General features: G+C 34.6%; 1 protein-coding gene across 28 annotated transcripts in view; it reads left to right on the top strand.

The window, feature by feature from the left end:
* The window catches only part of CaMKII (Calcium/calmodulin-dependent protein kinase II), a 659,837-nt gene that overhangs the window by 602,216 nt on the left and 34,827 nt on the right, over positions 1–22,794 (top strand). For 9 of the 28 annotated variants that reach the window (XM_067108708.1, XM_067108712.1, XM_067108709.1 and 6 more), the window contains one exon: positions 12,180–12,524. The exons of the other annotated variants lie outside the window; for them this stretch is intronic. In XM_067108708.1, the coding sequence (XP_066964809.1) occupies positions 12,180–12,524 (345 nt within the window). The remainder of the gene's footprint in view (positions 1–12,179; positions 12,525–22,794) is intronic. 28 annotated transcript variants of the gene reach the window in all.

Below are 22,794 nucleotides of genomic sequence, written 5' to 3'. Positions count from 1 at the left end.
AATATAGTTTTTAGTGGATGGCAAAAAAAAAAAAATCATCACTGGTATTTGAGGTAATGACATGGTCAACCCTCACATTTTAACAGCATTTTAGCAATAATCTTATGACTAGATTACAGTGTTATTTAGTGATTCCTTGAATGTACAGCTAGCTCCCTGAATCAGTAGCTTTTGGGCCAACAAAGCAACCTTTGCCTTTCTCTGTTCCTTGTTCTATATGACAGGGCCTCCAACTGTTTCCATATACTGTACTGTAGTTGCATGCAAAGCAAGTTTTTTTTTTTTTGGTGGTTTCTGCTTTGCCATCATTATAGGCTTTATCAATCACCACTTCCTGGCTGCTAGGTTAATTGGATTTGGGTTATTTTTTTGCAGTTAGACATACCCTTGTTTCTGATTAATTCATATTTTCGTCATCACTTCTATGCTGGGTTTTCCCAGTCTGATTATCTTGTTATCTGTATACTGGTCAAAGTGGAATTATCTTATCTGTAAGATGGTCAAATTGAAATTATTTTAAGTGTGATGGTCAAAGTGTTACCAAAAATTGCACTGGGAAGCCTAATTGGAACTATCAGTAGTAACATTTTTTAGCCCTCTCCCAAGGAGGAGTTGAAGTGGTAGTTTTAGAATCCACAGATTTTGGAGTATTGACCCAAATGTGTATTCTGCTTGGGGAGGGATGGAAACACACTACCATAGTTCAGCCAGAACGATGTACAGTGATAATCCTATTGAAACCTATAACTTGTAGAGACAGCTTAAAATGAGCTTTTATCTTTTAAACTTGCTGCCAGGAGCACGTTGCATATTTCACACATGTCCAGCAAACAACCAAATTCTCCTTTATTCCTTCAGGGGCTGGCTCATGGCAGGAGTTATGAGCCATTTCCACAGGCAAAAAGCACACTGAGCAATTTGCTGTAGCATAGGTAATGTGTAGGTCCTGCATAATACTTGCCCAGTAGTGATACAAGGAACAAGATAAACTTTCATTTCCCAGTTTTTCATAAAAACTACCAAGTGTTAGTCACTTGTATCACTGAATAGGCAGCAAACATTTCAAATAAACACAAGCCTACATGGCCACGAGTACATGTCCATAGTATTAACACAAGCCTACATGGCCACGACCACATATCCATAGTATGATGTGAGGCAACATGATCAGTAGTAATGCATTAAAATATTAATTCACAGTTACTGCAATACCATTGCCCCAAAGAGTTTACTCACAAATGCTTCTCAACTCGATTAAGACCTAACTAAAGGGATCCATACTATCCATTTCTACAAATTTCACAGCCTTTGATTACCCGGTCTATTCCCAAGCACCGGATAAAGGTTATTATAAAGCCTGTAAGCTATGTTTGTTGGCACGCAATCAAAATTAATCATTATTTCAATTATAGTACCAGAAACATAGAAGATCATTATCTCAAAGATTTTAAATTGACAAAGTTTACCAATCAAGAAAAGTATTGTATTCCCTTAGGAAGAAACAAGCGTCACAACAGTTTTCTCAACACTTTTGACGTCACTACCGGCGGAGTAATACCCGTTGGAAGTAGATCCTCATGAATGTATTTCCTTTAACACTTGAAAAGAACCCTGATATTAAGGATAACTCGGGAACTGTCTATATCACAATTTTAGTTTGATTATAAATTACTACAGATGAAATAGCCTTTAGTAAAAACCAAGGCTCGTAAATCACGATTGTGAACTATGGTCACGTCTGTTTCGTAAATGAGTTAAGCTAACCCGATTTACCTTTTTGGTAACCCAGTTATCTATCAGTGTTAAAAAAAAAAGTAATTGAATAATGAGTTTCAATAACAAAACTGTTTAGTAGTATTACCTTGATGCTAATTAACACTGTCGAGCAAGAAAAAAGAGCACAGCAATTACTCATAAGAGTAGATCGCTGCTCTCCTAACTCCTGCCTTTCAAGAGGCCTACTGGTGTAGAGTCCTGCCTTGCGAGAGGCCTACTGGTTCCCAGTTAATAAATATAAGCATAACCATTAAAATTTTGAGGAACTAAAACGTTTCACTGGGTCTTAAAACTAAGTGCTTAGCTTGCCTGTGTAATGATGATCGAAAAAAGCAGTCAAACACAGTTTCCGGAGCAAAACCTGGGGATTAGGGAAATCATGGACAGAGTATAATGAGGGCGATGGCCAACGCAAGTTGTTGTCGCATCTGTGCGAATGATAAAGAGATCCGAGGTAGTCGTTGTAGGACAGGAAATAGATCCCTGTCCTGAATCTTTTATTTTCCATCACTGTGCCAGCAAGCACTATTCTGGGCGAGACCAACTATAAGATTTTCTTTGTAATTGGCTGGACTGTCTTGTGGAACCCTTGGGGGACCATGAAAGTGTAACTCCATTGAGGACGAAAGTAGGTTTTTCTTATGTCAAAACCTGTTTTTTAAGTATTGGTCATGTTTATTGTTCGGAAATTTTTTCCATGTACAATACATGTATACAGTTTACTGTTGCATACTGCAGTCAATCATATTGGGTGTACAGTATTGCAATATTTCCTGTCCTGATACTATCAGGAAATATCAGGAACATTTAATCGTGGATTTAGTGTAGACACTGATTTTAGAGCTGTCAGCTCTATAAAACTTAATGACCTTTTTTAAATCTTGAAGTACTGTTTGGTGACTGGAATTTATTTAGCATTAATAAGAAGTGTTCTGCTTTCGGTGGCATTAGATTAGTTGCAAAGTACATCTCTGCATGTAGCAGATTTATGGCAAACATTTATCTCACATCATCCAGTGTTGCCTGTGTTATGTAAGAACAGATAATTTTTATAGTAAAAGATTCCCATATAATCTGACAAGTAAGTGACAGGGTTTAGGCTTAGTAATTTTTCATAGATTGAATACAGAGTAAGACAGATTCAGTGAGGAATTTTTTATTCAATAGGCCTTATAGTACATTTTCAGTGAAGTTTTTGCGGTATACTTAAGTCAAGATGTCATTATTCTCATTCCTTTACATTAAGGCAAGGAGGGAACTGTAGCACAACGTTTGGATTCTTTATCCAGTACCTTTAAAAATTGGAAGGTGACGAGCATAATAATCTTTCACCTCTTAATCATTTGGTTGCAGAATCAAGCTAGTGACAGTTATTGTAACTGGCAATCCCACTTCATTATACAGTACTACTGTAATCTTATTCAACAATGTACACAGGGCTGTGTTCAGCATTGCTAGGTTATGCATATGAAAACCTAAACTGTGATGCAGACATTTTTTTTTTTTACTCCTTGCTATACTCATTGGCCTTGGTGTAGTGATGCTCATGGAAGAACTAATTTAGTTTTGAAGGTCATTCAGCAGTCTGACAACTGTACAGTTTTCCAAACATTCTTTTTAAGTGTTTGTCGATTCCGTACATCTTCATATAGACCTGCTAAATGTAAATTTGAATGAACCTTGTCTGAAATCCAACATATCAACGAATGAAGTGATTTGACAAATCTGGCCAGAGATAATACAGCTTTCATTTTTTTTACATTATTTTACCCTGTGTTAGGAAAAACAGTTATGTTCTAATTTTATTTTCCTAAAGGTCACCATGCGAACAAGAAAAAAATATTACAATAATAATCGTCCATTGCTTGCTTTCGCATTATAAACTACCACTATGTACATTAAAGATGCTAGCATAAGGTACAGTATTAAAGCTCTTCTTACAAGTATACATAAAGGTTTGGTGGAGCTGAGTATAATGCCTGGACTGTACTGTACACAGTGAATTTTATTCATAACTTGAAGCCCATTCCTTTAGAGTTTGGATGGTATTCTTTTTGGATAGCATGTGTTCCATACTGCCAGTGGAAATAGCTTCTCTCATTTAGAGAATGGTATTATTTTTAACATTCCTTTTACAGTTTGAGTATTTTCTTCCTAAAAATCAAATATTCAGTCTTGACTCTGTAGGTTATCAGGTTCTGTATTGTAAGCCAAATCTTTCTAGGGTACTGATTTATGTCGTGCTCCTCCAAGATATTGTTTGCAGCCATTAATATCTGCTGTCATGTTAATGGCATTAACATTAACCAAAAACTTCTTGGTAATTCTTTTGCTAGTTAATTAGATTTAGAGACATTTTGTGTCTAAAGTTTATTTACTTATTTACCGTATTCGTGTATTTTCATTTAAATTATAATGTATATATATATATATATATATATATATATATATATATATATATATATATATATATATACATACAGACATTATCCGGAACTCGACATTATCCAACACACCCGAGCCAGGGACCAAGCCCCCAAAGATATATGATATATATAAATTTTTTTTTAAATTTTAAAAACTGCTTTCCAGTGGTTGGCAATGCTGCGCAGCCTCACGAAAATGTTGGTAACACTGCTTCCACTCCAACCGACTGAGAAAGGGTTTTTGAGAATGAGGGTGGTAGGAGGCCTCCGGAAGTTTCCAAGGTAGGGGTTGGTGGGATGGCTGGGCACTGTGGGAGAGGGTGGGCGCTGTAGAGAGAGGGCGGGCACTGTGGGAGAGGGTGGGCGCCGTGGGAGAGGACGGGCATTGTGGAGAGAGAACAATAACTGAAGTATGTTTACATCGAAGCCTAAGTACAGCAACACACACAAACTCCTTTACTTTTTTTTATTTTTATGCTAAAGTATTCTCGGTTATATTAATACTGTATTTTCTCTTTTTTTTATTTTTTCAAACCTAAACATTAATGCAATCGTATGCGTAGGGTACATACATATTCACACTTATTCGTTGGCAGATTTTGTGAGTTTGCTTCAGCTTGTTTGGTTCTGTCTTGCCTACAGATGAAATTCGCATTTTAAATATTTTTATGGTGGCTACGTATGCATGCACTCATTCAGTGGGTTGTGAACTACCTGAGTTTTAGTTTCGTGTTTTTATGCTTATGATACAGTAATTCATATTTCATTAAGGGATATGTACAGTACTGAGATACGGTGTGTGTGTGTATATATATATATATATATATATATATATATATATATATATATATATATATATATATATATATATATATATATATATATATATATATATACATATATAATATATATATATATATACATATATTTATATATATATATTATATTAAATTTCTGACTCACATCAGGATCGTACCAAGGTCTTTCAATTGAAAGGCAGGGGTGCTGCCTACTAGGCCATACAAGTCATAAAAGAAGTTGGAACCTGAGTGCCACTGCACAGAAGGAACTACCTGGGCAAGCTAACTGCTTGCATGCCAGCATGTTTTCCCCAACTTCCCGACTCAGCAAATGACCCAATTGACAGCATTTCATTCGAATTATCCCTTCTGAGTGAATATGATAGAAATATAGTCAACACACAATCACATATGGAACAGAAATAAATTTCTGACTCGCACCACATATGTATATATATATGTATATATATATATATATATATATATATATATATATATATATATATATATATATATATGAAATGTATATATATATATATATATATATATATATATATATATATATATATATATATATATAAAATGAACAAGCAAATTATGAAAGTACAGTATCACCTCGACAGATTTGTTATTTTGAGTTATGAAGGAAGTCGAGACCCAAGGTGTGCTAGGCATACATGTATCGCTCTGCTGTATCTAACATGAAAGCTCAGTACCTCTGAAATTTATAACATTCATCCTAAGTTGCAGAAGGGGAAAGAGAAGGATGATGCTTTTGAAAGCTACTGACGAATTGACGTAACAGTATCTTCAAGCTCACTTATATTCAAAGAAATATTGGTCCCAAGGGGAATTTTCCAGTGAGCGCTGGATTACTGCTCAATCAGAAATGTTTTGTCAGATTCACTACTTCTAGCTGCAATGGATGACTTTGCCCGACCTCTTTTGTGAGAGTCATTTTACAATACATAATCTGTGTATTTGATGTTTGTCATATTCTGATGATATATATTCTTATTGTGATGTGCCATTTTTGTTTGCCACTAGAAAACTAATCGCAGGCAATCATGAGGGGTTTTTGCACTTGGACAGTTACTCTCTGTGTGTTTAAGTATAAAGAAACCATTAATTGGCAGCAGCCGTAAAAGATATCTCTTTTATCATCCGATTGCAAATTCCAGTTGAATGCTAGGACTGTCATCTACATTACTTGTAGGCACAGCAAGGTATTACATTCCCCGTTCCTCCCATCCCCCTATCTATACATAAGTATGCACAAACTTACTGCTTACAAATATGAAAACTGATAGTAAAAAACTATGACCATTATAAATACTGTTGAAATGTAACGAGTCAGTTGTAGATAAATGATTGTTAAAATTTAAAATTTTCAATTAACAGGAGAAGGTGTTAAATCAAGTGGAGGAATTATCGTAAATTTGTAAACATTTATGAAGTCGTAAAACTATTGTTAGTTCTCTACCTTGAGGTCTTAGGAAGGATTTCATACATAGAATTAGAATAGCTTTTTTTTTTTTTTTGTTATTCTAGTTTCACCATGGAGGTTTGCTAGAGCCAGTGTGTTTATGCGCACGGTATCCATCTCTGACTCTCTGACAGGACGTAATATATCCAATATGTTTGGAGATTGTTAGGTATGTCCAGATGAGGGAAAGGTTCCAGATGGGTGAGAGGAACAGTTGTCCAAGTTTATAAGGATAAATATGATAGTGTCAGTTGTTTGTTTTGAGACAGTTTTGTGAAAAGTTTAAAAGTAAAAGGAAAAAACTGTGGAAATATGATAGTGTCAGTTGTTTGTTTTGAGACAGTTTTGTGAAAAGTTTAAAAGTAAAAGGAAAAAACTGTGGTATATATAGAATAAAATAGCTTATGATGAAACAGATAGGAGGGTAATGTGCAGGGCACTGGGATGCCATAGAAGATGAATTGTTGAGAATTTATAAAAGTTCTATGATAAAAGTGAAGCATATGTTAGGATATATAGATGGGAGAGTGACTGGTTTGGTATAAAAGTAGGTCTGAAGCGAGGATATATTGTCTCTATGGCTCTTTAATATCGGTTGGATAGATTGATGGTTGAAGTCGGATAAAGAATACTAGAAGTAGATACAAAGTCGCGTGAAAAGAAAGCAGGTCATGAGGGGTACAAAATCAGTGGTATACTTTTGATTTGGGATTTGGGATAGTAATGAGAATTTCAGAAACTAGTGAAAGAGTTTGGAAGTCTGCAAGGGGAGAATGCTCAAAGTCAGCTTTAGCAAGATTAAGGCTATGGGAGGTAATGGAAACCACAGAGATGGCCCAATAAATGGCAGGTTGAAAAATAGAAACAGTTATATTTAAAATTCATACTAATTAAACACTCATAGTCCATTGCCTTCTCTGTCAGCTCATTAAAAAGACATGCTGATTTTTTCTAAGATTTAAGATAACTTATCATAACACCATGCTCTGAACACCCATTAACCCATTCAACCAATAGACTTAATGTTTTATCCTTTACTAGATACCAAATAAGAGAGAGACTTTGCTACCCGCAAAAACTTGTGAATTCAGCAACTTTGAAGAGTGTGTGTGTAAATAGTAAGAATGGTGAATGCCGGCAAATTTGGCACTAACACAGTTTGGGTTTCTCATCAGAATTAAAACTCTTTAATTATGACCCATCATGCTGAAAGATACACAAATACAGAAAAAACACAGATGTTCACAGAATATTCAAACCAGTTGCAGTAGGATGCTGAATTTAGATTTAGGTTCAAGGTTGAGGCCTTGTCTTAGATACTGAGTAAGGAATTTGGTAGTGCCATTAGCTGCTCAGCAACGCACTGCCCCGAAGACGGGTTGCCACAACAGTGAATGGTCCCCTTTTTTGTGCTTAGCAAAAGTCTGCATCAGACTTCCATCAACCAATGAAAAGGAGATGTGATGTAGCCCTTTAGATATAGGTAAATGATGTAAAGAGGACTTTTATAAATTACTGGTAGGTCACAATGTATATATATACAGGTATATTATATATATATATATATATATATATATATATATATATATATATATATATATATATATATATATATATACATGGTTACTGTGTGCATATACGTTTACATATACAAAAATACCCTTAGGTAAGTTGTTAGACATGTAACCAATTAACATTAACTGTTACTTTGCTGTATTTTGACTTTTTACATATGAACAGTTTTTACATCGTATTTTTATTTAATGTTCAAATATTATGTTTGTTACAAAATGGCATTTTGATCCTAACAAGGGCTCTGCGCAAAATACGGTCTGAAAGTATACAATAACAGACATCAGAATGTAAACTATTATTTCAAGATAACTATTACCCACCAGTTTACGAGCTTTGAGACCAAAAGTGACGACTGACTATGTTCCAAATCATAAAAAAGAGGTAAAAAAACCCTTTCGAGTAAACTGCTGCAGTGCATTATGTATATATATATATATATATATATATATATATATATATATATATATATATATATATATATATATATATATATATATATATATAGGTAGGTAGGTAGGTAGATATATAAATATACTTACTCATATATATATATATATATATATATATATATATATATATATATATATATATGTATATATATATATACAATATATATATATATTAACTACCTATATATATGAATGTGTATATAATATCTAACTATATATACATATGTATATATATATGCGTGTGTGTGACATAATTTGAAAAATATATATGAAACTATCATTTAATATTCATGATTCAGCTTCTTGATATTACAATTAATGCCTGGCTGTGCTTAAATATTTTCACCAAACAAAGTTCCTTTTTATAGCATTGGTATTTTGGTTTTGTAAAATATTCCTCAAGATTAATTTTGCAAAGATTATTCTAACACACCGTTATATCTTACATTTTGCTTTTAAGAGAACTATATTTTTTTTTAGAATATAAACTAGCTTTTGCCATCAGTTTTCACAAAAGACTAGATAAGAAAAGTTATAATTATCTTATATATATTATACATTTATCATTCATTCTGCTACATCTTTTTCTGTGTTTAACACCTTAAAAAAAGTTTATTTTGTACATACGTGTCTGATTAGAGTTCGGGAAGAATTTTGTAGTATTTAGACCATGGATAAAGAAGCATATTGTTAACAGCCACGGTTAATAATTAGTAAAAAGTTTTGATATCAAAGGCATTGATATGTTCTTTTGTTTAGTACTTCATTCTAATAAAATTAAATTTCAGAAAATTTCAACTTCCTTATGTTTTGAGCAAATGAATGCAGTATTTTATTTTTTTTCACTAGGAATATGTATTAAAAAAAAAACATCAAAACGTTACCCTGAGTTACAAAAATCTCTGTTTGAGGCGAAAGAAAGTAGGAAATTTTAATTAGTCTTTGACAGACACTGTGTTCTCGTATCTTTAGTTGAGGCGCAAGAAATTGAATTGTAAATATCCATTTTCGTTCCGCGAATAATTACCATTTTTTTTATGTGAGGGCTGCACTCCGCTTAAGAGCGTTACTGTATCTATATCTTAATAAAGAACGAACATAGAACCACTAAATGATCACACTAGATATCCACAGCATTTTGTAAATCTATGCTGCTCTCAGAATTGACATGTCTCAAAATTTATCTCTTCCTTCATTAACTGATGGGAAATGTTTTGTTGTTGTTGTTGTTGTTGTGTACAAAGTGATACACTCTGTGCTCTCTTCCTTTGTCTCTCTCACTGCAAAATTCCATATGCTTGGATAAATGGAAATAGCGTAATGGAGTCTTTCCTCACCAATAAGCTGTCCACATTTCATGGTTGAAATTAGGCCTAGTAAGAATGAAATATTTTCCTGAACGCTGATGAGGAATTTGTGTTTAGAAAGCTGGAGTTTCTACTTGAAAATGAATAGTTGGAGTATAATAATAGGTAAAATTGGCAAAAGGAGAGTTTTTTTTTTTTTATACTAGGGTCAGACTGAATGTCAAACTTGCCGATTCCTATTGTGAGTAACACACCCTCCCGTTTGTGTTTTCCTTTCGAGACCATTATCATTTGGGTTGGGAATTACTCCTACAATAATCAGGGTGGCCTTAAAGCACTGCTAATTTAAATTTTGTTTTCTTTCTCATTTTTGTAATTTGGGAGCAAGAGCTTTAGCACTGGAGAAAGTATACCTCAGATTCATGCAATCCAACTTCATGCTTATGGCTTTACTCTCTGTTTACTCTTACTAATGCTTAGTTTTCTCCTGAGCATTAATTCTTAATTCCTTGCTAACTGGCACGTTTTCTTTTTCTCTCGTTCTGCTTTCTACTTTAGAACTGCATTATGACTTTAACCCTCTTCTCTTTTTTTCATAACTGGCATCCTTCTAATCACCATTTTGCCCCATTCATCTCGGTCCATACTTTGTTTCCGTACATCTGAAGCTCACAATAATTTTGGCGCAGCAGATATTAGCACAGATGCAAACTATATTTAGATACAGAAAACAAAAAATCTTTGCAATTCGAGACTTCTAGGAAATCTAATTGCATATTCTAATAGCACTCTTCTTGAACATATTTTCGAGAGATTATTGAGTTCTGTTCTTTGAGGTGTTTGAGTTATCAGTCTGTGTATAGATATAGATGAAGATATACTGTATTGTCAAGTACGCTAAAAATGTAGGATTCGGTGTTGTGTCTATAGATGTGTGTACCGTCAACATACAGATTGGTAAGGACAAGACATCACCGGAGGAAAGCTAACTTCTGTGGATGTTGGGCAGACAGGAGTATTTGTTGAACTTCTGTATGATGTATTGGCACGGAGGATTGTACTTTGAATAATTGTTGTGAGGGCTGTGTGTGAAAGAGCAGAACTTTTCTCTTGACTGTTTTGGATGGTGAAGAAGTATTGTTGTTTAAATGAAAAACAAAAAGTGTTTTGGCATGATAAACATAACAAGTGTGTTGCAAAGCAATATATTTATGTGGTACCTCATGTATAGTGATATATATACCCATGCCCTCTACCTGAACCTTACTTTGGCAGTGAAGTGAACTGACTTTGTGAACCTTCCCAGCATTTGAAAAAGTTGGAATATTTGCTGCAACTCTTCTGAAGAACCTACAGGAAGTTACTAATATTATTGTGTTGTTTGTTTGTTGGTCTTCATATAACTTAAGAGTAAATAAATAATTTATTTATGGATGCGAAAACCAGAGTAGTACATTAGTTATGGATACTGAAATTATGTAAGACTTATGCTTTAAATCAATATATTCTTTTCAACAAATCTAATATTATTTGCTGAAAAAATTAGTTATAATTAAGAGTTACATTTCACAAGCGTGTACATATAAAATTGTAGTTATTTGTTTGATCAGCAAAGAAAATAATGCTGAGTTTAGTCAGTTATAGAATATCCATGGGCAGGACATGAGGGTTAGCAACCTCGTTCCAGAAACACTTGGAAACTTGAAGGGTGGCACTTGCTGGCACCATTTAAGGGAAAAGGAGTATGGTATATATATATATATATATATATATATATATATATATATATATATATATATATGTATGTATATATATATATATATATATATATATATATATATATATATATATATTATATATATATATATATATATATATATATATATATATATATATATATATATATATATATATATATATATATATATATATATATATATATATATATATATATATTACATATATATATATATACACAGTATATACAGATATCATGTATATATGTATATATATATATATACATCATACATATATCTATATACACTTATATAATGTTGTTTTAATACTAGTTGTCAGCAACACTTATTTAGAGCCTGGTTAATAAAACACATCTAAAACATATCTGTGTATAGATATATTGTCTTCATTCATAAAATTTTGTTGACTTCAGTCTAAATAACTTGGACAAGTAACAAGTCTCTGCACATGGAATCTAGTGTTTCTGTAGGATTGATACAAATGCCACCAGGAATTGCATGTTTCACCATGGTGTGGATGTTATTTGTTGGAGCCGTTCAACCTCCCTGGCTATGAATGAGGATTTAGCAAAACGTGTGAAGTCACTGATTCTGCTGCTACAGGAGGAGAGGACAAATCCAAAACGACTGCAGCATCGGTGGTCGGCGCAATGGCGGGATTAAAGAACAGTTTATTATCGGGCGGAGGCAGTGGCGGTGGTAGCACAGGAGCGAAACCGGCTTCAACTGCAGGTGGTGGTGCAGGAGGGTTGATGGCAGCTGTGGCTGCTGCAGCTGCGGCTGCAGCATCCTCTACTGCCCCTGCAACACCATCTACAGCGGCCAATCCTTCTGCCACGAGTAAAGAAAATAGATCAGACACAAACGCAGAGCCCACACGACCAGACCGCAAAGCCAGTAGTGGACAGGTGAACAGTGTGCAGCTAGTCAACACTCATCTCAATAGCGGTAAGTGGGCGTGATGTTGGCGTGGACCCGCACGCCCACACTACCCTTAAGAGCACTGCCGTCACTTGGTAATGCTCTTTAACAACTCATTATAACTAACAGAGCAAGGGCAAGACATATCACCCATTGAACATGAGTAATCCCTTGTCTGCTCGCTAATCATGGAAGACTAGCCAGTATTGCATAGTTACATTGACACAAGTGATGCCTGAAATTTCCTTTGCTAGAAAACTGTGTTAGGGTTGTTATATACAGAACACCGTACTAACAAAGAGTGTATTTTCTATAGAGTGCTAGATTTTTCACTAAAAGCATGAGTGTTCTATGAAGATTTTATTATTGATGCACTGTTCAGAAGACCTCTAGGAAACAAATAGAAGATGAGCTCTATTTTGATAAGCATGACGATTACATATAATGTTGCTTCAATCCATTTTATCTCATAGAATTTTATTGTACAGTTATTGAAGCATAGTTTGTTTGTATATGCTCTTTGATATTTTGTTCTTGTATGTTTTGATACTTGTAAGAAAGTTTGATGCTGTATATATATTTGATTGGAGTTTTTTCTTTTTATTTCTTGGCTATTGTGAGCTTTATTCATGTTAAATATATATAGCGGCAGTCTCCCTGAGAAACAGTTGAGTAGTCACAGCTTCAAAAATACACTTACAAACTCAAGTTAGGTTAGGAAAATATACATCTATCTTGTCAGCTCCTTTTTCAAGTGAATATAACATCATCTGGTTTCAGTCTTTCTTTTCTAGCATTTATAATTAATAGATAATAGGTACCATGAATTTCTCACGGTTTGTTGACACTTTGATGCGCAATGCTTTTTTGGCCATGGATTGAAAGGACCAATACACCATCTTTTTGCTTGCCTTGCCATTTTGATTATCTGAGTCTGCATTTTCTCACTTTACTTGCTTTCGATTTTCTTAGTGTTTATTGTCCTTCGTATGCTGAGAAAATGTTACATCATTTTGCATCACACATGTTCTGAATATGAAAATCTGATTTATTACTTTTATTGCTTTACTCGTGTTGCTTATTTGTTTTCGTGTCATGTGATTTTGCATCAGTTCTCTCGACGTACAGGAATCAGGTGCACCAGTCATGGCCTGTGTTCATGGCTGAGGATGCTCATGCAGTAGTATCCTCTCTTTTTTTTGGCTTCACAGGTTTCTCAAGTTTATTGTTTATATTTGAAATGTGAATGTCTAGGCAGACCTTAGGTTCCCTAAATGGTATTGTAAGCTAAGCTAGGTATCTTCGGTATTGGTAAAAATCAGGCGTATGTCATTATATGTAGGTTTTTAGAGTGCAGTTTTTTGTGTTTATTTTACTCAGTAATACGAGTATATTCTCTCATTGTAGTTCTTTGCAAATGGTATACTTTGATAGGGAACTAAATTTGAATTTATTTCTTCAGTATTACTCAAAATCACTTATCAAAAATACCAATTTTCTGTAGTAAAAAGATTTAAGGGTTGTTTTCTTAGGATTGTAGTAATAAGACATCCCAAAAATTTGTTCTCTGTTCTGAAATTTTTCCCCATCAGAAATTTTCGGGGATTAGTGGTACTATTATTTCGTTAATTATTCACAGAATAAGGATGAACAGTTTGGTTATTTTCAGTCTTGAAAGTTGTTCTTAGTAAAACATTTTTAATTAATGTGCTAGGTTATCTCTACCATAGAGTGATATTTTCTCCAGTATAGGTATCAGAACAGCATTCTTGCAAAGTCTGATTTTTTTTTGGTACATTGTATGCGATATAGCCTTTGATAGAATTTATAAGTACAGTCATCAACGATAACCAGGTGCAGGCAGAGGTATTTTCCCCCAATCTTGTAAAGTAAAAAATCTTATTGTTTGAAAGATAAGAGAAAACTGCATATGTATAGTATTGGCGCTTTTGAATAGCAATGACACTGATAAGAGATTCAAGGTCACCTGTGGTAAAGAGCTTTGTCATGGGCATTTATTTTATTTCCTTACCAGGTGATGATGTGTATCACAAAACACGAGCACGCAAGAGATAAGTTATGTGGTGCTCTGAATAGTTGACTGTGAGGTTTAGGGAGCCCCCTGTTATTTCATTCATTTCTTAGGGCTTAGAAGGTAACGAGAATAATGTAATATGTTCTTTTGAGATTTATACTGTGGATAACGCGATAAGGCTCATGAAAGTTTGCATCTTAAAGTTGTTGTTTAACTTTTTGGAAATCATCATTGTTTCTTATCACATTTAATTGTTTTATAAAAGATTGGCCAGTGTAGCAATGACGCCAGTAAGATTAGAATTAATTAGAGCAGCATTAATGTCTTCAGAAGATTCTGTTATGCAGAGATGATAATCTGTCCTTTAAATAAGGACTGTCTGTATTGGATGTTGGTGTTTATTACCAAACAAAAATGTAGTGGTCCATGTACAATGCAAATCATTGTTTTAACCAAAGCTGCTCTGCTTATCGCAAGTGTTAGACCAAGTTTAGAATTCATAAATGTCCCTTATTGTTAAACTACTATTTCAGACTTTGCGTGGGTCCCTTACAACAAGGGTTGAATCAGAGTTCTTGCCTCTCACTTAACGTTTCTGCTTTATTCATCACACCATTGTGCTCAGTGGTATTCCTTACTGCGTTTGAAATGGGGTTTGAATGGTCCAGACTTTTTGACTGAATCTCTCAGAAGAGGGGCAAATGCTAATTCCCTTTTTACTCCTTTATACTGCCTCCATCCAAGAGCTCTGAAGTGGGCCTGCGCTCCTTACAATAGTGTCAGGACCTCCTGAGAGGAGGATAAGACAGACGTGACTGTTGCTTGTATCATTTTGAGATGAAACATCAATCTCTTCCTCTTGAACTGTCGTCATATACTGGGCATGTAAATGTCTCAAAGCAGAAATATCATCACTTTACGGTCAGTTCATGAGGTATAGTGCTTACCAACACCGTGGATATACAAAGGATGGTAGAGGTGTCATGGTAGTATTTCTGTTCTCTTCATTTCCACTGACTGCAGTCCATTTGTCAGCATTTTCCAGCCCTTAAGCTCTGACCGTATGGTTTATGTTGAGATGTTTCCAATTAATGCGCAAGCAGTGTGCAGATGCTACAGCTTTTATGTATGCTTCAGATAGGTTTTTGATGAATAGGTAAATATATTCATGGTGTACTATCAGTGACGTAATCACCATTGATATTTTTATTCACAATAACCATAAATTTATCACGTTAAACATATGAAGACTTGCTAGGCTGTCTCCCACAGAACGGTGGTCATATATGGAAAAGAGAAACATAGCCAAGAGAAGTGAAGTATAGTAAGAAAAGGTGAAAATAACGAATTAAAAGGAAGAATAACTTTATCCTGTAATAAACATGAGTTTATGAATAGACAGGTCGGAAAAATTAAGGCAAATATGCTTAGGACTCTTAATTTAGCATTACTAAATAGCCCCCCTCAGTCATCATTGCTCAAGGTGCGTGTTCACTTTGGGCAACTCCGTAAGATTGAATAGTTGCTATTGCTCAGTGAACATCTCTCTGAGGCCTCTAGTGTAGTGCAAGGCAGTGGACCTGAATCCCATTGCAAGGGAGGCTTACATGCCTTAAGGGTAACGCTGTAGTAGTTACAATTAAAAGCAACCTCATTCTGCTCTATAGTCGGAGCTTTGCAACTGCATACAGTTTATCTCCACATTTGCCATAGAAAAATCTCATAAACTTATAAAGCATTGATATTCATAACACCAACAGGAAGTGTCTTCCACAGTTAATGTCGGAGGTTAACAAACCTCTGGTACTGAGCCGGGTGACTTTGTGTCATCTAGCAGCATGTTGATACTGACATTGTGAAATATGTACATGACTTGAAATATAGGGGCTCAGGTATTAAAGGCACCATAGAAAATGCTGAAACGTGGTTGTAAAGGAGATGCCCAAACAAAAAAATTTTCACCGATCGTTATAGTAATTATCATTATTGAGATTAAAAAATTATTTTGAGCAATTTTTTGTTGTTTTGAGTAATTTTATAAAGAGGATAAACTTCACAATATACTGCAGATTTCGAAACAGACGGAGAATATCTTAACAAGGGTAGAGCACAACATCTGAAGCATGTAGTACTACTACTGTACATTGCTTCTTTTGATCTAGGAAGCATTATGATTAATGCCTAGATTTATCACATCATTTGAGAAGTTTTCAAGTGCTGTAGAAAAAAAACTTTGAGATTTTCTGCACCATTATTACAGGCACAGGAAGTCATGGATCGAAAGCATGGTACAAGACTGTAATCAATAAGGCTCATACTCCACTGACACCTCCATTTACTGATCTTGCTGAAGCTAAGAACCAGTTCATTATGAATTAATATGCTTCATCTGCTTACTTTCCAATTATACTTATAAGTCAAACAAAATACTAGTAATCCAAAAACAAGTAAGGTTCCAGAAAAGTACCCCGGGAACACCACACTTAATAGTTGTAGGCGTACTGAAACCGTCATTAACAGCAACTTTTTGTTGCTTGCAAGTACTAAGTTTACTAAGAGACTTACGGCAGACCAGTTTAATGGCACAAACAAAACTAATTTGAAAAACCCATGACCTCCACTCATTGTCAAGGTTTATCTTGAATGTGATCTAACTAGTTACGTGGGACATTACAAGTATTCAGTTATTGTCAAAGTGCATAATTGCTTCCAGGGAGCAAGATATATAAGTTTTTAAGAAATTACAAGAAAACGTCTTCTTGGTCACTCTACACACATTTGTAGGTTGTTTGTTTACATCTTAGAGGTCCAAAAGTAATAAGTACCTTAGGGTGACCGTTCAGGTTGGCAGTTAGCAAGAGTCAGCTGAACACTGATGAGCTCCAAAGGTCTCGTGAAGTATTGTTCTTCATACTTTAAGATTGGTTTACTATTTTCCCCCACTGTTGAATAAGAGTTGATTCGAGCTTTCTTGGTACATTTTCCAGTCACCAGAGTTTATTCAAACTTCATTGTTATTTATACGGGCCTTATAAAAGTTTCAGTCACCAGAACAAATACAACAAAATCTGACTACTGTACAGTGTCTTAATTTATCTTCCCAATAGCAATCCATTGTCACAAAGAGTAACATCCTCCCCTAGTGCCGATTAGCTCCTGTACTATTTTGTTTTTGGGGAGGAAAGGGCTATAAGAAATATGAGCATAATGACAGACATGGAGGTTAATCCACTGTGTTGCCAAACCACAAGACTGGATTTCTGAATTTGGTCTAATTACCATGATTAGTAAAGGCTTTGGTTCTGACAGTGTTTGCATAAATTTGATATGATAGTCGTTTAGAGAATATTTGAATTGAAGACTCGGGTAAGGCGTCCATATTATATTGAAGTTTGAACAGTATAGGTTAAATAAAGAACATATGAGTCTTTCCAGGTTATGTAAACACTTCGGTCTTTCTGTGTTGAATATTAGGAAATTCATAAGTAAAGTTATGCTCCCCTTTGGTCGTAGGTTTTGGCTTTGAGTTATCTTTGGTAAATGGTGTAAAACATCTTGTTGGTTGTCTAGTATTGAGTAATTAGCAGAAGGGTTTATCCAAAATGATAACTATAATCCAATAATTGTCCTCTTTATCATTCATAGGCTTTTTAAACATCCTCACATGCAATATTTTCATAGTGTCTCCTGTTTAAATCCTCTAATGTTGTTGCTCCTGACTCCAAGATAGAATTATATTTTCTCAGTGTCAACAGAAATGATGAGTAAGTGTATGTTAACCAGGGTATATTAAGTTTAGAAACCAATTCTTCCTCTTAATGGAGCCTTCTCCGAGTGGAAAGGCAGGTGATTTAATGCTGTTTTGATTGTTTCAAGTTAAAATTTTTTAATCATATTGTATTCTTCTTGAAGTGTTTCTACTCAGCATATGTTTTCTATGAGACTGCAGGCTTCGGGAAATTTGATATGTAAAAGAGAAACGAACTCAAGACTTCATTTAATTAAAGGGTTTTATATACAAATTTATAGATTTTACTGCATGGTAAGTGGTTGTAAGGTACTAATTCACAATAATCATATTTTCAAAAGTATTTTGCTGGGATACTCGATGGAAACATGACCCATTTGTTGTATCGCGATACTGAACTATAGCCATATGATTTGCTTGCTCCATATACTTGATTTAGTATGCTTGTAAATAAGGTCAAAGCATTGTCATTATATTCCTTAATATTCCTAGACACTTACCTCTGTATAAAAATAAAACATTGAAAATGTGTAAGAGAAAAGAGCAAGGTAAATTTTTTTTATGTCAGAGGAGGGGCGCATGACAAATTGATAGGTAATTGAAGCTGTCAAGTGCAAATATAAATTAGGGGAAAATGTATTGACAGCAGGTTAAAATTACAGATATGACTGGCATTATGCCATGCCGGGCATTGCTCGTCATGCCATGTTTTTTTATGTAATCTTTACGCCCTATATATTGAAACTTGTGGTAGGAAAACATTAGTTAATAGGAAGTAATAAAAAAAATCAGATAAAGTATAAGGGTAACCACTAGGAGGAGTGTACCCCCATCATGTCTTAGGAATAAGGAAGGACTGTGTCATTCTGTATCACAGGAAACATTTGAATAAAATATAGAAATTATTTTAATTGGGTGAGCTCATTTAAAAAAAGGCTTTTCAGAGAATACCATTGTATTCAGCACGGTTGTGTGAATATCTTACGAGATTTATTTACTGTATTTTGTCGGCCACATGAATGTTTATTTTAGGATGCTTGGTGCTAGGTTACCTATAAAATTATGTCATTGAAAGGGGTAGTAAACAAAAGCTTGAGTGAAATGTTAAGAAAGTAATATGGTAATTTCCATTAATATGGTTATAACTTGACAAAGCGATGATGTATTCTTGCTATTTTAGTGCAGAATTTTTAGTACGAGAAGCATATGTTTTGTATTTATATGCAGTTGTAAATATGTACACATACAATTTACGGACTCTCATGTAAAGATATATATATATATATATATATATATATATATATATATATATGTATATATATATATATATATTTTATATATATATATATATATATATATATATATATATATATACATATATATATACTTTGATATTAAACCATCTTCTCTAGCAGGAGAAGCACGATACTGGTTAATACCGCATTCATATTGTAACTGTTGAATCATGGGCGAACCGCATTTGTAGAAAACATTACTTTGCACCTCCCCGATATTAAGGCCTCTCCTTTCCAATACCTTTTCCCTATAATCTAGCCAGCAATTTCCAAGTCTTCCCCTTCTCCTTCTTCCTAACACTTCTTAATTATATATACTTTTTCACCAACATAATTCCTCGTCACCGTACCATCTCAAAACACACCTACCCATCGTTTTACTAACGACTTTTTTTACCATTTTTTAAATATATTTCCACGTTTCTAATCCTTCCAGTCATTCTCGCAAACAATACGTCTTATGAACATCTTCCAAAATTCTTCTTTTATGCGGAATGTATTTGCTCTCAGACGCTTATCTCCTATGTCATACATCCACATCGCCCTCCACATTGCCCCTCGATTGATTCTGTCATAAGAATTTTCCAGAGCCACGTATTCCTTTCAGAGATTTTCCCCTGTGCTTTCAGATATTTGACGCAACTGTTCCATCATAACACGCACTTTCTCCAAATACCTTTTCTTTGTCAAAACCTCTTCTCTTGTCAAGCCCTCCGTCATATGTCTTACTGTCGTAATCGAAATGTAATTCTTATAGTGTCCTCAGTCACCTTTACCTTTATACAAATCAGCAATGATATTCCTCTTAGCTATTATTTCGTGTCCTTTACCTCACCAATGCATACCGGACACACCCTGGTCAGCCACTAAGTCACACTTCCACCACGACATTGCAGTATCTGACTTGTCATCCCGTCAGTTACTGGTCTTTCAATTCTTAAATCTTTTAATTACACTCCTTACAAATAAACCAGTTACTGTTTCACGCATTCTCAAACTCACACTAACCTCTTTCTTCTGTCTTCTACATCCAGCATTTGACCCTGGACTGCATTAATTTCTGACAGCGTATCGGTGTTCAGATCTTCCAATTTTTTCTTTAGAGAACCATTGGTTCATGAACATATTTCTGCATCTACTTCCCCATAGAAAATCTTATTCTTCCAAAAGTTTTTGCTCATATTCAGCCCTGTAGTTATTTGTATATATATATATATATATATATATATATATATATATATATATATATATATATATATACATACATACATACATACATACATACATATATATATGTATATATACTTACATAATCTTATGTACGTACACACGCACATAAATATATGTGTGTATGCATGTACATTATATACAATATATATATATATATATATATATATATATATATATATATATATATATATATATATATATATATATATATATATATATATATATATGTGTGTGTGTGTGTGTGTGTGTGTGTGTGTGTGTGTGTGTGTATAATATATTAAAGGCTGCTGAAGGTGGTAATGACTTCCTAAATACATTATCCCACAATTGTTTATTAGATGGAAGCTGCGGAGATGAAATTACTCCCTTGAAAATTATGAAGACGAATGAATAAACCCCTCACGACGACAATAGATTTCCTAGAATAGGAGGGTTACATTCAATAATCTGACCAACCAAATGTATGGCAGGAGGGGGTCTGGTTGTCAAAAGCCTACCGGAAACATAATTTGCAGGCACCACCTAAAAATAATGCTGCCAGCAGTCAGAACCAACCTTGAAGACACACGTCAATAAGGAAATGAGGCAGAGAGAACTCCGAATTGTAGAAGTGCCCTGTACTTAGTAACCCACAGCAGAGAGGATATAGGAAAAGAATGGCATCATTTAGCCAAAAACGAGGAATTAGAGAGACCACAGTACAGAGACTTGTAAACCAACAAAGGAATGGCTTAACCAGTAGAGAGAAACATATAAAAGGAAATAGAATCAGAGGAAATTCAGGAAGATCGTGAAGAACATGCTACTCTGCATACACTAAACCAATGAATGACTTACAGCTGAATGCCAAAAACAACAAGGTAACAAATGAACCTCACAGCTGAACTGAGGCAATATACAGCACAAAGAAAGGCTACCACCACAGTAAGGATGTAATCACCGCCTACAGAAAGAGGAAACCAGAGAAGCTGACTAGGCATTAAGTACAATTAAGACAGTTTCAGTGGAAACTAAATAGGAAACATGGAGGAAATAAACACCGTAGCACAAACCAGAGAAGGAATATACGTCAAGTAAAAAGGAGGGCGGTAATGCATTACATATAAGAATTAGAGAAACATCTGTTGTGGAACGAAGAAATCATGATTGGGAAAATGTAAAATGTGCAAAACAAAGGCGCACCAGAAAAGAAGTATAGCCTGATAGAAAATGAACGGCGGCATTTAAAGGAGACTTAAAAAAAAAGTAAATTCAGTACAAAAGTTTGAAGGTAGAGCAAAGCATCAACACAGAGCAAGCTTTCCAACACAAACCAGAAGAGACCATGTGAACCACTAACAACAAGAAAGGCAGACCAAAATACAATTCCAGAGGCTGAACCCACAAAGAGGTTCTGGGGAAACATGTCGGGCAACCTAGTATGCCATAAAAAGAATGCAAAGTGACCACACGACCTGAAGAATGAAGAAATGGGAAGTGTTAAACAAGAAATTACCTTCATGACCAAAAAAGTAAGAAATCTTTGGAGAAAGATTTCTAGCTGGAAAGCCCCAGTACTGTACAGTGTGCAAAATTATTGGCTGAAAACTTTGAAGTACATGATTAGAAAAATTCCCCAGCAGCTACAGAAACTTGCTGAACAAAAGCATATACCACATTGGATGACAGCATTCAAGACATCAGTTGTGCAAAAAGACCGAGAAAAAGACAATGCAGTGGGTAATTTCCGACCTATCACCCAGCTGCCAGTCATGTGGAAATTACTAACAGGAAGTGTGAATGAAGAGCTGTAAAAGTACCTGGAGGAAACAAACACCATACCCAGGGAACAGAAAGGATCTGGTAGGAAATGCAGAGGGACCAATGATAAGATGGTGTTGAGGAATAGTAAGTAAAGAGAGACAAACCTTTAGTATGGTATGGATTAACTGTAGGCAGGCCTTTGGTATGATCCCTCACTTGTGACTGAAGAGGAATCTTCCAAGAAGA

Source organism: Macrobrachium rosenbergii, chromosome 9, assembly GCF_040412425.1.
Source record: "Macrobrachium rosenbergii isolate ZJJX-2024 chromosome 9, ASM4041242v1, whole genome shotgun sequence".
NCBI lineage: Eukaryota > Metazoa > Arthropoda > Malacostraca > Decapoda > Palaemonidae > Macrobrachium > Macrobrachium rosenbergii.
This window is presented reverse-complemented; position numbering and strand designations above follow the sequence as displayed.